At 35.6% G+C, this 14,843-nt stretch overlaps 1 protein-coding gene across 1 annotated transcript in view; it reads left to right on the top strand.

The window, feature by feature from the left end:
* LRRIQ3 (leucine rich repeats and IQ motif containing 3) overlaps nt 1–14,843 on the top strand; it is a 187,469-nt gene that overhangs the window by 89,070 nt on the left and 83,556 nt on the right. The window contains exon 5 of the mRNA XM_058538299.1: nt 10,659–10,809. Within this exon, the coding sequence (XP_058394282.1) occupies nt 10,659–10,809 (151 nt within the window). The remainder of the gene's footprint in view (nt 1–10,658; nt 10,810–14,843) is intronic.

The raw sequence follows: 14,843 nt of genomic DNA, 5'->3' as shown, positions 1-14,843 counted from the left end.
AAAATATCTTGAAATTATACCACCCTATTTTAAACTGACAACTTAACTTCAACAGAATTGCTAATCTTTACACTTTTATTTCTCCTCTCCCTTATATTTTAGGTTATTGATGTTACAATTTACATATTTTTTATAGTGTATAACTAATAACAGATTATTGTTACTTTTTTATTTTTATTTTTTTTTATTTTTTTTTTTAATTTTAATTTTTATTTTTATAAATTTTTTGTTTATTGCAGTAACATTGGTTTGTAACATTGGTTTATAACATTGTAAATATTTCAGGTGTACATCATTGTACTCCAATTTCTGCATGGACTACATCATGTTCACCACCAAAATACTAATTACAACCCATCACCACACATGTACTGAATTATCCCTTTCACCCTCCTCCCTCCCCCCTTCCCCTCTGGTAACCACCAATCCAATCTCTGTCCCTATGTGTTTCTTTATTGTTGTTATTATCTACTACTTAATGAAGGAAATCACATGGTATTTGACCTTCTCCCTCTGACTTATTTTACTTTGCATTATACCCTCAATGTCCATCCATGTTGTCACAAATGCCTGGATTTCATCATTTCTTATGGCTGAGTAGTATTCCATTGTGTATATATACCACAGCTTCTTTATCTATTCGTCCCTTGATGGGCACTTAGGTTGCTTCCAAGTCTTGGCTATTGTGAATAACGCTGCAATGAACACAGGGGTGCATGTACCTTTGCAAATTGATGTTTTCAAGTTCTTTGGATAAATACTCAGCAGTGGAATAGCTGGATCATATGGTAGTTCTATCCTTGCTTTTTTGAGGAATCTCCATACTGTTTTCCATAGTGGCTGCACCAGTTTGCACTCCCACCAGCAGTATATGAGAGTTCCCTTCTCTCCACATCCTCTCCAACACATGTTGTTTCCTGTCTTGTTAATTATAGCCATTCTGACGGGCGTGAGGTGATATCTCATTGTAGTTTTGATTTGCATTTCCCTGATAGTTAGTGATTTTGAACATCTTCTCATGTGTCTGTTGGCCATCTGTATATCTTCTTTGGAGAAATGTCTGTTCAGGTCTTTTGCCCATTTTTTAATTGGGTTGGTAGTTTTTTTGTTGTTGAGATGCATGAGTTCTTTATATATTTTGGAGATTAAGCCCTTATCAAATGTATGGTTTGCAAATATCTTCTCCCAATTGTTAGGTTGTCTTTTCATTTTGTTGATGGTTTCCTTTGCTGTGCAGAAGCTTTTTAGTTTGATGTAGTCCCATTTGTTTATTTTTTCTATTGTTTCTCTTGCCCGGTCAGATGTGGTGTTTGAAAAGATGTTGCTAAGACTGATGTGGAAGAGCATACTGCCTATGTTTTCTTCTAGAAGTTTCATAGTTTCAGGTCTTACATTCAAGTCTTTAATCCATTTGGAGTTAATTTTTGTGCATGGTGTAAGGTAAGGGTCTACTTTCATTTTTTTGCATGTGGCTATCTAGTTTTCCCAACACCATTTGTTGAAGAGACTTTCTTTTCCCCATTGTATGTTCTTGGCTCCTTTGTCAAAGATTAGCTGTCCATAGATGTGTGGGTTTATTTCTGGGCTTTCGATTCTATTCCATTGATCTGTGTGTCTGTTTTTGTGCCAGTACCATGCTGTTTTTGTTACTATAGCTTTGTAGTATATTTTGAAATCAGGGAGTGTGATACCTCCAGCTTTGTTCTTTTTTCTCAGGATTCCTTTAGCTATTCGGGGTCTTTTGTTGTTCCATATAAATTTTAGGATTCTTTGTTCTATTTCTGTGAAAAATGTTGTTGGAACTTTGATAGGGATTGCATTGAATCTATAGATGGCTTTAGGAAGTATGGACATCTTAACTATGTTAATTCTTCCAATCCAAGAGCACGGAATATCTTTCCATTTCTTTGTGTCTTCTTCAATTTCTTTCAGAAATGTTTTATAGTTTTCGGTGTACAGATCTTTCACCTCTTTGGTTAAGTTTATTCCTAGGTATTTTATTCTTTTTGTTGCAATTGTAAATGGGATGGTATTCTGAATTTCTCTTTCTGCTACTTTGTTGTTAGTGTACAGAAATGCAACTGATTTTTGTATGTTGATTTTGTATCCTGCAACTTTACCATATTCGTTTATTACTTGTAAAAGTTTTCTGGTGGATTCTTTAGGGTTTTCTATATATAAAATCATGTCATCTGCAAATAGTGACAGTTTCACTTCTTCCTTTCCAATTTGGATCCCTTTTATTTCTTTCTCTTGCCTGATTGCTCTGGCTAGGACTTCCAATACTATGTTAAATAGGAGTAGTGACAGTGGGCATCCTTGTCTGGTTCCTGTTCTTAGGGGGATAGCTTTGAGTTTTTCACCATTGAGGATGATATTAGCTGTGGGTTTCTCATATATGGTCTTTATTATGTTGAGGTACTTTCCTTCTATACCCATTTTATTCAGAGTTTTTATCATAAATGGATGCTGTATCTTGTCAAATGCTTTCTCTGCATGTATTGAGGTGATCATGTGATTTTTGTTCTTCATTTTATTAATGTGGTGTATTACGTTGATTGATTTGCGAATGTTAAACCATCCCTGCATCCCTGGAATAAATCCCACTTGATCATGGTGTATAATCTTTTTAACGTATTGTTGTATGCGATTTGCTAGTATTTTGTTGAGGATTTTCGCATCGATGTTCATCAGTGATATTGGCCTGTAATTTTCTTTTTTGTGTGTTGTCCTTGTCTGGTTTTGGTATCAGGGTAATGTCAGCTTCGTAGAATGAGTTAAGGAGCTTCCCCCCCTCCTCAATTTGTTGGAAGAGTTTGAGAAGGATAGGTATTAAGTCTTCTTTGAATGTTTGGTAGAATTCACCAGGGAAGCCGTCTGGTCCTGGACTTTTATTTTGGGGGAGGTTTTTGATTACTGTTTCGATCTCCTTACTGGTGATTGGTCTATTCAAATTCTCTACTTCTTCTTGATCCAGTTTTGGAAGGTTGTATGATTCTAAGAATTTATCCATTTCTTCCAGATTGTCGAATTGGTTGGCATATAGCTTTTCATAGTATTCTCTTATAATCTTTTGTATTTCTGAGGTGTCTGTTGTAACCTCTCCTCTTTCATTTCTGATTTTACTTATTTGTGCCTTCTCTCTTTTTTTCTTGGTGAGTCTAGCTAAAGGTTTGTCTATTTTGTTGATCTTTTCAAAGAACCAGCTCTTGGTTTTATTAATTTTTTCTATTGTTTTTTTGGTCTCTATTTCATTAATTTCTGCTCTGATTTTTATTATTTCCCTTCTTCTACTGATTTTGGGCTTGGTTTGTTCTTCTTTTTCCAATTCCTTTAGGTGCATTGTTAGATTGTTTATTTGAGATTTTTCTTGTTTGTTGAGATAGGCCTGTATCGCTATAATCTTCCCTCTTAGAACCGCTTTTGCTGTATCCCATAAATTCTGGCATGTCGTATTTTCATTTTCATTTGTCTCCAGGTATTTTTTGATTTCTTCTTTGATTTCTTCATTAACCCAGTCGTTGTTCAGTAGCATTTTGTTTAATCTCCATGTATTTGTGGCTTTTCTGATTTTCTTCCTATAGTTGATTTCTAGTTTCATACCGTTGTGGTCAGAAAAGATGCTTGGTATTATTTCAATCTTCATAATAGATTATTGTAGTTATGGTTATTTTTAATATGTTTGTTTTTTAACTTTTAAACAAGAGTTGTGAGTTATGCACCACCATTACTATATTACAGAATTTAACTTTGACTATATGTTAATCATTACTGAGTTTTATACTACCTTTTATGTTTTTATGATGTTAATTAGTGTCCTTATATTTCCACTCAAAGAACTCTCGTTAGCATCTCTTGTAAGGTGGGTCTAGTGGTAACAAATTCCCTCAGCTTTTGTTTGTCTGGGAACATCTTTATCCCTCCTTCACTTTTAAAGGACAGCTTCCCTGGGTATAATATTATTGGTTGACAGTTTTTTTCCCCCCAATATTTTGAATATGTCATCCTATTCTCTCTTGGTCTGAAAAGTTTCTGTTGAGAAATTCATTGATAGTTTTATAAGGGTTCCTTTGTATGTAACTTTCCTCATTTCTCTTGCTGCTTTCAAAATTCTTTCTTTCTCTTTGAATTTTGACAATTTAGTTATGTGTTTCAGTATAGCTCTATTCAGGTTCAACCCATTAGGGGTAATTTGAGCCTCTTGGATCTGAATATCTATTTCTTGCTCCAGGTTTGGGAAGTTTTCAGCCATTATTGCTTTAAATATACTGCCTGTCCCTTTCTCTTTTTCTTCTCTTTCTGGAATTTCCATAATGTGAATATTGTTTCTCTTCATTGTGTCCCATAAATCACATAGGTTTTCTTCAATCTTTTTCTTTTTCTTTTTGTTCCTCTGACTGGATAATTTCAAATGTCCTATCTTCCAGGTTGCTGATTCTTTCTTCTGCATGGTCAAGTCTACTTTTGAATGTCTCTATTGAATTCTTCAGTTTCCTTATTGTATTTTTCAGTTCTAGGGTTTCTGTTTGTGTGTGTGTGTGTGTGTGTGTGTGTGTGTTTTTGATGGTTTCTATTTCTTTGTTGAACTTCTCTTTTTGTTCATGCTTTGTTTTCCTAATTTCATGTTGCTGTATGTCTGTGTGTTGTTGTAATTCACTAAACTTCTTTAAGAGGATTATTCTGAATTCTTTGTCTGATAGTTCCTAGATCTCCATTTCTTTAGGGTCAGTTATTGGAGCTTTATTCGTTTCCTTTGGTGGTGTCACATTTACCTGATTTTTCATGATCTTTGATTCCTTACGTTGGTATCTGTTCATTTGAGTAAGTAGTCCCATCTTCCAGACTTTACAGATTTGTTTGCTTTGGCAGAGACAATTCTTTACCAGTCCACTAAGTTTGGGTTTCTGGACATGTCTGCTGGTAGCACCCTTGGGCAGGTGGGGCCTGCTATTAGGATTTATTTTGGGGTGAGGCAACTGTTTAAGGTCTGAGGTTGGGGACTGTGGAGGTGTATCACTGCCTGAGAAGTGCTGGATAGGACTATTAGCTTGGTTCTCTGCCCAAGTGATGCTGTAGGATGAGCTCGGAATTGCCTGGATCAGGCTCTAGTCAGGCTTACTAGATGGTCAAGACTGGGTACTATATTCAGCAGTAGGTGGGGCTATGAATTAGCTTCTCTGCCCTTGTGGGGCAGCTGGATGGGATCCAGGGCCTGCATGGCTTTTTGGGGGGACTGGAATCAGGCAAGAGTGAAACTGAATATCCTGGTCAAGTGAAGCTACTGGTTTTGCTTTTCAGACAGGGAAAGCTAGCAGCAGGGCTCTCTGTTCAAGTGCCACTGTAAGTAGGGCTGATGGATGGGCTACACAGCTTCCTGTGTGCTCTGGTAAGGTTTCCTGGTTGACAGACTGAAAGCTGTATTCAGCAATTAGTGGGGCTGCAAATTAGTTTCATTTCCAGAGTTCATCAGGAGAAGCAGTTCCAAGGCCAGTGAAGCTCTTTGTGGTCTTGACTCAAACCAACTCATACCCCAAGTTCCCCGGCCACTGACTTTGCTCAGCTCTGCCTGCCCATTTCTCAGTTCAAACTTTGCTGGGTTATACAGAGGCTTCCAAGTGTTTGTACCAGCTTTTCCTGTCATATGGGGCTAGGAGCCATGCTCCACAGTGGATGGGGCTATGACTCAGCTCTTCTGCCTAGCCAGAACTGAGAGGACCCACTTCAGACAACTCCCAAATTTTCCTGAATAGGCTTTTTGGTTGGGAGGGGCCAAGAAATACACTCAGCAGCAGGTAAGGCTGTGAATGAACTCCCCAGCTGGGGTGTGGAAGGGAAACTCTTTGTGCTGGTACTGGCTTTGCTCTGGAAGCAATCAGCTGTGTCAGCCTGCCTCTTGGCTCAAGAGTTACTGGGTGATGCAGCTTCCATGTGTTCTTGCCAGCATTTCCTGTCAGATGATGCCAGGAGCCATGCTCCAAAATGAGTGTGGCTATGACTCAGCTCCTCTGCCTGGGCATGGATAGACCAGGCTCCAGGACCAGCAAAACCCCTCATGTAAGGACCCAAATCAGGTAGACCTGTGCCCTGCTGAGTTCCCTGATCATACCGTGCTACCAGCTTGGTTCTGCAGATAAGCAAAGGTGCTGGTTTGGGCCACTACTTGGGCTCTGCAGGTAGGAACTCAGTCTGCCCAAATCCAAGTGCTGGTTGTTGGGAACCCCTCTCTTCTTTTCTGTCGCAATAAGATTCCCAGTAGTTGAGCTCTGCAGATTTCTCTGTGGTCCCCATGAGTTAGACCAGAGTAGGGGCTCCCATGAAGTGACTCACAATGCTGGGGATGTCACCCCTGTGTTTTCCTTTCCCACTAGAGAAACCATAGGCTCAGGGGGTACTTTTCAGCGTGGTGCCGCACTGGCCTGGGGGAGGAGCAATGTGGTCAGTGTGTAGCCTTTCCTCACCCTTCTAACATAGTCTGTCTTGATCTCTGTGGTGCAGGGAGGTGCTTCAGTCTCACCCCTCTGTTCTAGGATTCTCTCAGTGGTGTCCTGTCCATGTTAGTTGTTTTGGCGAGCAAAGTCAGGAACAACCTATGTTTCCATCTTGGTGATGTCACCTCTTCTCATCTTTTTTGGAAGATAGTTTTACTGAATATAAAATTCTTGGTTGAAAGTTTTTTCTTTCAGCGCTTTGACTATGTCAAAAGTCACTTCTGACCTCCACTGTTTCTTATGAGAAGTCAGTAGTTAATCTTACTGGGGTTGCTTTGTACATAACTAGTCATTTTTCTCCTGCTGTTTTCAATATTTTCCCTTTGTTTTTGGATTTCAACACTTTTACTATGATTTGTCTGGATGTGGATCTCTTTGTGTTTATTCTATTTGTTATTTGTTGAGCTCTGGGATGTATAGATTAATGTTTTCATTATAGTTTAGAATGTTTTACCATTACTTCTTCTAATATTTTTTTTGCCTCTTTTCTCTGTCCTCTGCTCTGGTACTTCCATTATTCATATGTTGGTGGACTTAATGGTACCCTACATTTCTTTGCAGGTCTGCTCACTTGTCTTCATTATTTTTTCTTTCTGGTTGTCAGCATAATCTTTATCAGTCTCTTCAAGTTTTCTGATTCTTTCTTCTTCATATTAAAATCTACTGTTGAACTACTCTAGCAAAATTTTCATTTCAGTTATTGTACTTTTCAACTGCAGAATTTCCATTTGGTTCTTTTTTTTATAATTTATACATCTTTATTAGTAATCATTATTTGAAAGGATGTTGTCATTATACCTTTACTTACTTATTTGAGGTTTATTTCCTTTAAACATATTTATAATAGTTGCTTTGAAGTTTTTAGCTGTATGTCTGTCATCTGTGCCCTTTCAAAGGCAGTTTCAAAGGTATGCTCTTTTTCTCTGTATAGGTTACACTTTTATGTTTCCTTGCCTGTGTCATCATTTTTTGTTGAAAATGACATTTCAGATAATATGTTATGACAACCCTGGATACTGATCTCTTCTCCCAGGACTTGTTTGCTTGTTTATTCATTTAATGACTTTGCTGGACTATTTTAGTGAAGTCTATTTCCCCTACATTGGGCAGACTCTGATATTTCTCCTTAGAGGGCACACTATTGGCCAGGTGTAGTTACCCTTGAGGTAACAGTTATTTTTGCAGGGCTCTCTTTGATTGTCTCTTTTTCTGATTTCTCTGGTAAGTTGTCTGAGCTCCTTTGATATTACAACTATTATTAGCCTTCATTAATTGCCAACTGATTACTCTATTGTTTTCAACAATACTCTGGGAAATAAATTGCTTCATAATCTGATGCTTTTAAAATTGGGTCCTTCACAAAAGTAATCTTTGAGGCCAGTTTTCAGTTTGTTCTAATCCCAGAAGTGCTCTTCTTATCTGTCTCTTCTCCTGGTTGTCTCTGGTAAACTTCAAGATGTCTAACAGTTTAGCTTTCTACTCTCATGGAGCTACCAGCCTCCTCTTGCTGGAGGCAAGGGCAATCAGGGCTCCAGTATTTTCTACTTGTTGCACCTGGGTTAGAGCTTCTGTGTTACAAGTGAGGGCTGAGGGGAAGAAGAGAGCCCAAGACCTCTCAGCCATTCTTGCCTGGAATATATTCTCTAAAACATGGACCTTGGGGCCAGCCCCGTGGCTTGGCAGTTGAGTGCGCGCACTCCGCTACTGGCGGCCCGGGTTCGGATCCTGGGCACGCACCGACGCACTGCTTCTCCGGCCATGCTGAGGCCGCATCCCGCATACAACAACTAGAAGGATGTGCAGCTATGACATACAACTATCTACTGGGGCTTTGGGGGGAAAAAAAAAATAAATAAAATCTTTAAAAAAAAAAAAAAAAAAAAAAACATGGACCTGGGATAGGGTAAGTCTTGGGGAGTTACTGTAGCCCTCAACTGGAAAGTTCTTGGCTGGGTCTACTTAGAGTGGAACTTCTGTCAGTCTGAACTTGGGTGGGAAGAGGAAGAAAGCAAGGAGAGACCAAGTTGTTTAAATGTCATAGTTTCTCACTGTTCTTACTGAGGCTTAATAAATTTTCTTGAATAAATGTATGTTTGTTTATTTGCTGTATGCCCCTAGGACAATTTCCAGAGATTTTAAATGGTTGTTTTAAAAATAATTTTCACCAGTTGTGGTTGTTTCACTGGGGAAAGGATCCATAGAGCTCCACACAACTGTGTTGCAGAAGTTGTCTCCCCAGTGTGATCTTTTTTGAAGCCACTCATCTGCTCAAAACTCTGCAGTGACTGTTCATCCCAATGACCTTCTTCCTGTTCTTCTAACATGCCGTGTGTTCTTGCCTTCCTAAGCATACTTCTGCCTCACCTTTTGTATTACTGTTTGCCATGCTAGAATGTTTTTCTGAGATTTCCACTATATCTTCTTTCTTCTAAGCAATACTATCCTAGATTAGCCTATGTGAAAAGTAATTCACTTATTATATATTTAGTGTTTTATTTCTATATTATCTATCCCCACTTGTTAGAGAATGTAAACTTCATGGTATTAGGGACTTTCTTCTCTTCACAGAGCATATATTGGTCATTTTCAGAATACTACTTTTTCCTTGAAAATCTGTTATTTTCTTTTTTTTTTGTCAGTTGGGGTACCACTAGAGATTTCATGAGCTAGTTTTTCTTGCAGTTAAGTGTGTTCATCTGATTACATTTTTGTTACATTTGTAAGTGAGCAGAAGTAATGAATACAATTACTGCTTCAAGTCTTAAATGGTAATTATATCCCCTTTGTTTTCATGTCTGTCCGTTCCTGTGGGCTGTAATGTATCAGTTTCGTGGGTTGATGACAATTCCTTTGAGTATGATGAGGCAAGATTGAATGACTTGATAGAGCAGAGCTGCCCTACCAGCTTTGACTGGTCAGCATGAGAGAAAAGTAAATTTCTGTCTTATTTAAGCCATTATAAATTTTATTCTTTTACAATATTTTATCCTAACTAATTTGTAGATCATCAGTGAAAATATTATGAATGAAGAAATGCATGGATGGAGACCACTTAAAAACTCTGAGAAATGGGAAGATTGCTTTTCTTGGTTAATTTTGTTTTACTTTTGCTACTTAATAGTAATGGTAACAGTAAACTTCCTATCTGGTTTATCATTTTAATTCAAATGTTTTTGCTATTTCATCATATAGAATAAATATTACTGAGTTTTTGTAAATTGTCTCCATGATATTGAAGTAGTTTACTTTGATATCCTCTCTTATAAACATTTTTAAATAAAGATTGGATACTGAATTTTATCTAATGCCTTTTCTGCATCTATTTATATAATCATACATTTTTCCTTCATTAATTTATGTAATGAGCTTTGTAATACTTTATCATAGTGTTATTATTCTTTACTTACATTGCTGGATTCTTTTCATTAATATTTAGAATTTTTGCATCTGTATTGAAAGGTGAGATTGGTCTATGGTTTTCTTCTTATTGCTTTGTTGGACTGAGTATGACTCAGTATAATGTTGAATAGGTTGGGTGAGAGAGGACACTCTTCCCTAATTTTTGATCTTAGAGGGGAAATATTTAGTATTTCACTATTCAGTATGATTTTAGTTTGTTGATGCCATTTATCAGGTAATATTTTGGATATATTGGGTTAATAAAACATAATATTAAAACTAATCTCACCTATTTCTTTTTACCTTTTTTTAGTGTGGCTAATAGAAAATTTAAAATTATTTTGTGATATACATTATATTCTTTTGGATAGTACTACTCCAGAGTAATTTTTCCAGATGGAAATTAAAAGTTACTTCTTCACTGAAAAGGAAAAATAACAAAGAGTTCGTACTGGTTACTTTATATTTCTATAGATAGTTTAGACATGTTCTCCTTGCTATTATATTATAAAATGCATATCCAGATGTAAGTACAGAATTGTCTGTGGATTCATATCACCAGAGATTTCTCAGCACTCATTCATTCTTTGATGAATATTGATGAGCAAACCTTAGTGCCTAAGTAGTTTTATATAGTAATGATATGAAAATAAATATTACATTAAATTTACCACCGTGTTTTCTAAGATGTAAGTGAACTCATGAGTAGTTTTCTTATTTATTTTTCTTTTGGCAAAAAAACTAAATGACAATTTCCCCCCTTATATTCAGACCCTTGTTTTTGTGTAGAAAACATCACAAAGAATTTATTAGTGAAACAAAATGGATTTACATACACAAAAGATATGAAGATAAGATCTTTAAGGATCTCTTTTTTCAGCCTGAAACTAATAAAACAGGAAAGCTTGCACATTGGAAATATGTAAGTATAATTAGTTTGTTACTTTTCTTTGGAATATTTTTATTTAAGTTCCTACAGTGACAATTTATGTAGCATTGGTAAGAATTTCTTCAATATCTTAAATATCTGCCATTATATTGTTAATATTCTGCTTGAGATTTTCTTGATGTGAGAAAAGTCATATAATAACATAGTACAAATATAATTTTTGTAGTGCATTAATTACTTTTACCATTTTATAATTTATGCTTTGTATATACATTTTTTCTCTTAAATATTGTAAGTAGTTATTAATAGTAATGTAGAATCTCTTCTTAGTTGAAAACATAAAGAAATATTTACTTTATTAAAGGCTGATAATTTTACATATAACATAATATTCTTTCAGTGGTTTATGCTAAATTGTGTACTGCTTTGAGGACACATGGAAATAGAAAGAAACATATTTATTGAATGCCTACTATGTACCAGGCACTGTGCTAGATATTTTGCATATGGTATGTAATTTATTCTCCACAACACTGTAAGATAGATATTTTTTTATCTCATTTTTATAAATAGGGAGACTCAGAGGGGTTAATTAACCTACCAAAAGCCACATAGTAAGGGTCATTGCGAGGACTTAACTCCAGGTCTTCTGACTCCAGAGTTTGTGCTTTTTTAATCTTTAAAATTTTATTTTGGTTTGGACATTAGGTAATGGTAGAAATGAAGACTCGGTGTTGTAGTATAATTAACTAGAATGAACTTTTTATAATCTGTAAAGCACTGAGTTTGTGATAAATAAATTCCTTCATATGTGGACCTGTTCCTGAGGAGCCTGAGCTACAAATGTTCCATTACATAACATGATTAGAAGGAACTACGAAAGGTCCAGCCTGTTACTAGTCTGATTTCAATGTAATAGAGGACATGTGTTCTTGATATAGCACAAGAATGTTCTCAAGCCCTTAAACCCCACAAAAGTTATCTGTTGAATAAAAACATAGGTTTAAAAGGCAAATGTATCCTACTCAAAATTTTTTGCTCAATAGCACTCCGTGCCGACTGTATTAATTTGCTCCAAATGATAGTATGTCCTATAAAAGTATAAAGTTCACGTGAAGTGTCTTTTGACCCTCTGTGTAGAATATAAACTCACTGATTTCAAACCTGTCACTTGCTTTTTTATATACATAGGAGATTTCCACTGAATGTTGGATCCTGATAACGAATTTGGATATGGATATGTTGTATACTGATAAGCAATTTGGATACACACACACACACACACACACACACACACACATTACAGATATAGGTATATATATGTATATTTGGATATATGTATATATGTTGTGTGATGGCAAGTGACTATTATATGTGCATAAATAGGAATAAAATATTCATATTACAAAGGTTATTTAATATCTGTGAAGTTACATAGCATATACCATTGTCAGGGCTTTGGAAGTATTTTGAATGTTATGAAACTTTTGGTAAAATATATTCATTATAAGGAGTTTTCTAAAGCTCTTTAATGTTATTGATAATTCTGCTAACCGTATCACTATTAATGTCATTTATTAAGATTATTCTTTCACATTCTATAAATATGTACATTGTGCTATGCTTTTTCATTGTTTATAGCTATCATTCATGAAACATTATAGAAATTGTCTTTAGCTCAATTTCTTAAAGTAATTGAAATGGTTTTAATTATAAGATTCATCTTTGAATCTTTACCACTTCTATATAAAATTGTTGTTCCATCTTCTGCTGGCTTCATTTGTAGTCTCCTCTTTAGCTCACTTAGGTGATATACTATTCTTTTATTATTTTTAATACTCACATCTCTAGTCTTTAGTGACTTGGAGCTTAGTTTATTAGAAACTATCAGGAGAACAATTGATACCACAGAATGCCTCAGAGAGCCTAGGATCTAAGAAATATTAAAAGAGTTAGGGAGTAGGGAAAAAGAACAGAGTGAGAAAATATCAGCATTTATTGCTGGGAGTTCATTAGAAAAAGATGGTGTGAGCAAAGTAATCTTGGTATGGATTAGTCAAGAATGGAATTTAAGTTTCAGTGATCAGATAAAGTGATCAATGTCTAAATCTGCTCCTATTTTGGGATGAAATGTGCTTGGTCTAAAGGGCTTAAAACTTCCCATATTCATTAACCTAAAACGGAAAGAGCCAGAGGAGTGAGTTCAACTTAAATTCATTTAGGAAATGCCATGCTACAAAGCCAGAAGCCCATATAAACATCCAGAGTTTACGGTGCAAGAATAAACTGTAGATGAGACACAGCACCAAAAGTCTGGAGCCATGAGAAAGAAATCTGATAACAACTAGGTCAGAATAGAAGAAATTAAGGATCTGGAACAATTGCTGGGGACATCATTTATCCATGGCTTACAGATATTAGTCACAATGTGGTTGCTCCTCTTGCAGAATAGGCTGACATAAATACAGAATTATGGTGATCAATTAGACCTAGTTTTAGGGAAACTTGTAGATTGTTATAATAGATTCCAGGGAAATCTAGATACTATTATAATGGATTATGCTGGGATACCCAAGAATATTTGAAACCTGCTATGACATAGTCAACTCTTTTCCTCACAGGTTATCAAGTTAAATATATGTACAGGGAGTAATAGCAAACAAAGCAGTTCCTAACTGGGGCTTTGAATAATTCCAGTGCAAAATTTTTGTAACCTGGGCTAGACTGTGAGATATTCTTCATTTCCTATGTTTTGTTGGCTTGAATAGTTTTCTTTCACTTATTTCCTACACTGCAAACATGAATTTTAGAAGAGATATAGAATGAGAGAAAGCATAGCATTGGAGCCAAAAGGAAAGAGATTCAGAGTAGGGGAAAGCAATTTGTCATAAATATTTATTTCAGAGGCAGCTTAATTGCCCTCTTTCCTCCTACCCCCACACCCCCACGTCTGAAGCTTCCTTAAGTTGGTTAAGTCATATATTGTTAGGAAGGAAAGAAATCATCTAAGACATAAGAAAGAGGAATGGCCAAGAACCTTTACTGTTTCAACCTCATGGAAAGAAAGGACAAGTCTGTATGTTGTGGATCTCTATCTTCTTTGATAGCTCACCTCCTAGAATCACGGTCTAATTTTTTTCTTTTAACTTAAACAACACCCTCCCTCCTTGAGGCGTGAAGATTAAAATTTCATACTTTTGTCTTGACTCATCTTCTGGAGAGGGTGCATATGTTCTCCTTGATTATCAATAACATGAGGAAAAGGATCGATAGGGCACTCCAATCCAATTTTTCTGTGAGGGACTCTTAATTGGAACCACTTCTAACAAATTGAATGTTCACATCTTATACTCTATGGCATTGCCCAGGTCCTAGAAACACTGGACATAGTCTAATAGGCAGTCATCTATACTAAAGGAAGATTTACTTTAGAACTGCTGATTTGGTTGACTTCTAGATTATTTTTTTATTATTTTTCCTCTTGCTTCCAAAGATTAATTTTTCTCATAACTAATACTGATAGAACTATATACATAGTTGAACGCCATTCAACTATGTTGAACGCCATTTTTGTAAAACAAAGTAGAACAAAATATTCTCAACTGCAATCTGCCTGTGAACCCCTTCCATTAATTATTATGAAATATATTTTCCTAAAGGTTTATATGTTTACTTTTTTAAACCTTTTGTTTTTTAATAAATGTTCAAAAATATAAACTAACTTTTTAATTATTCCACATATGAGTGAAAAAATACATGAAAGCATTATCATCAAGATGTTAATAGTGGTAAAATGGCAGAATTTTAGGTCATTATTGCTTTCTTTCTGACAGTTTTATATATTCTTTTTTTCCTAATCAGAAATCATGTTTTATTTACATAATAAAAACAAAAAAAGTTTTTGCATTGTGGGTAAAAAGATTTTACCTGCATTTTTATAATATAAATATAGAAACATTGCTTTCAAAAACCTCTATTTCATATCATATTCCACATTTATCAGTGCTCTTTTTAGTTAATAAACAATTTTTTTAAAGCACTCTTAGATTCGCAGCAAAATTAGTAGA

Source organism: Diceros bicornis, chromosome 4, assembly GCF_020826845.1.
Source record: "Diceros bicornis minor isolate mBicDic1 chromosome 4, mDicBic1.mat.cur, whole genome shotgun sequence".
In the NCBI taxonomy this organism is placed as follows: Eukaryota; Metazoa; Chordata; class Mammalia; order Perissodactyla; family Rhinocerotidae; genus Diceros; species Diceros bicornis.
The sequence above is the reverse complement of the archived record's forward strand: the minus strand, read 5'-3'. Positions and strand labels throughout refer to the sequence as shown.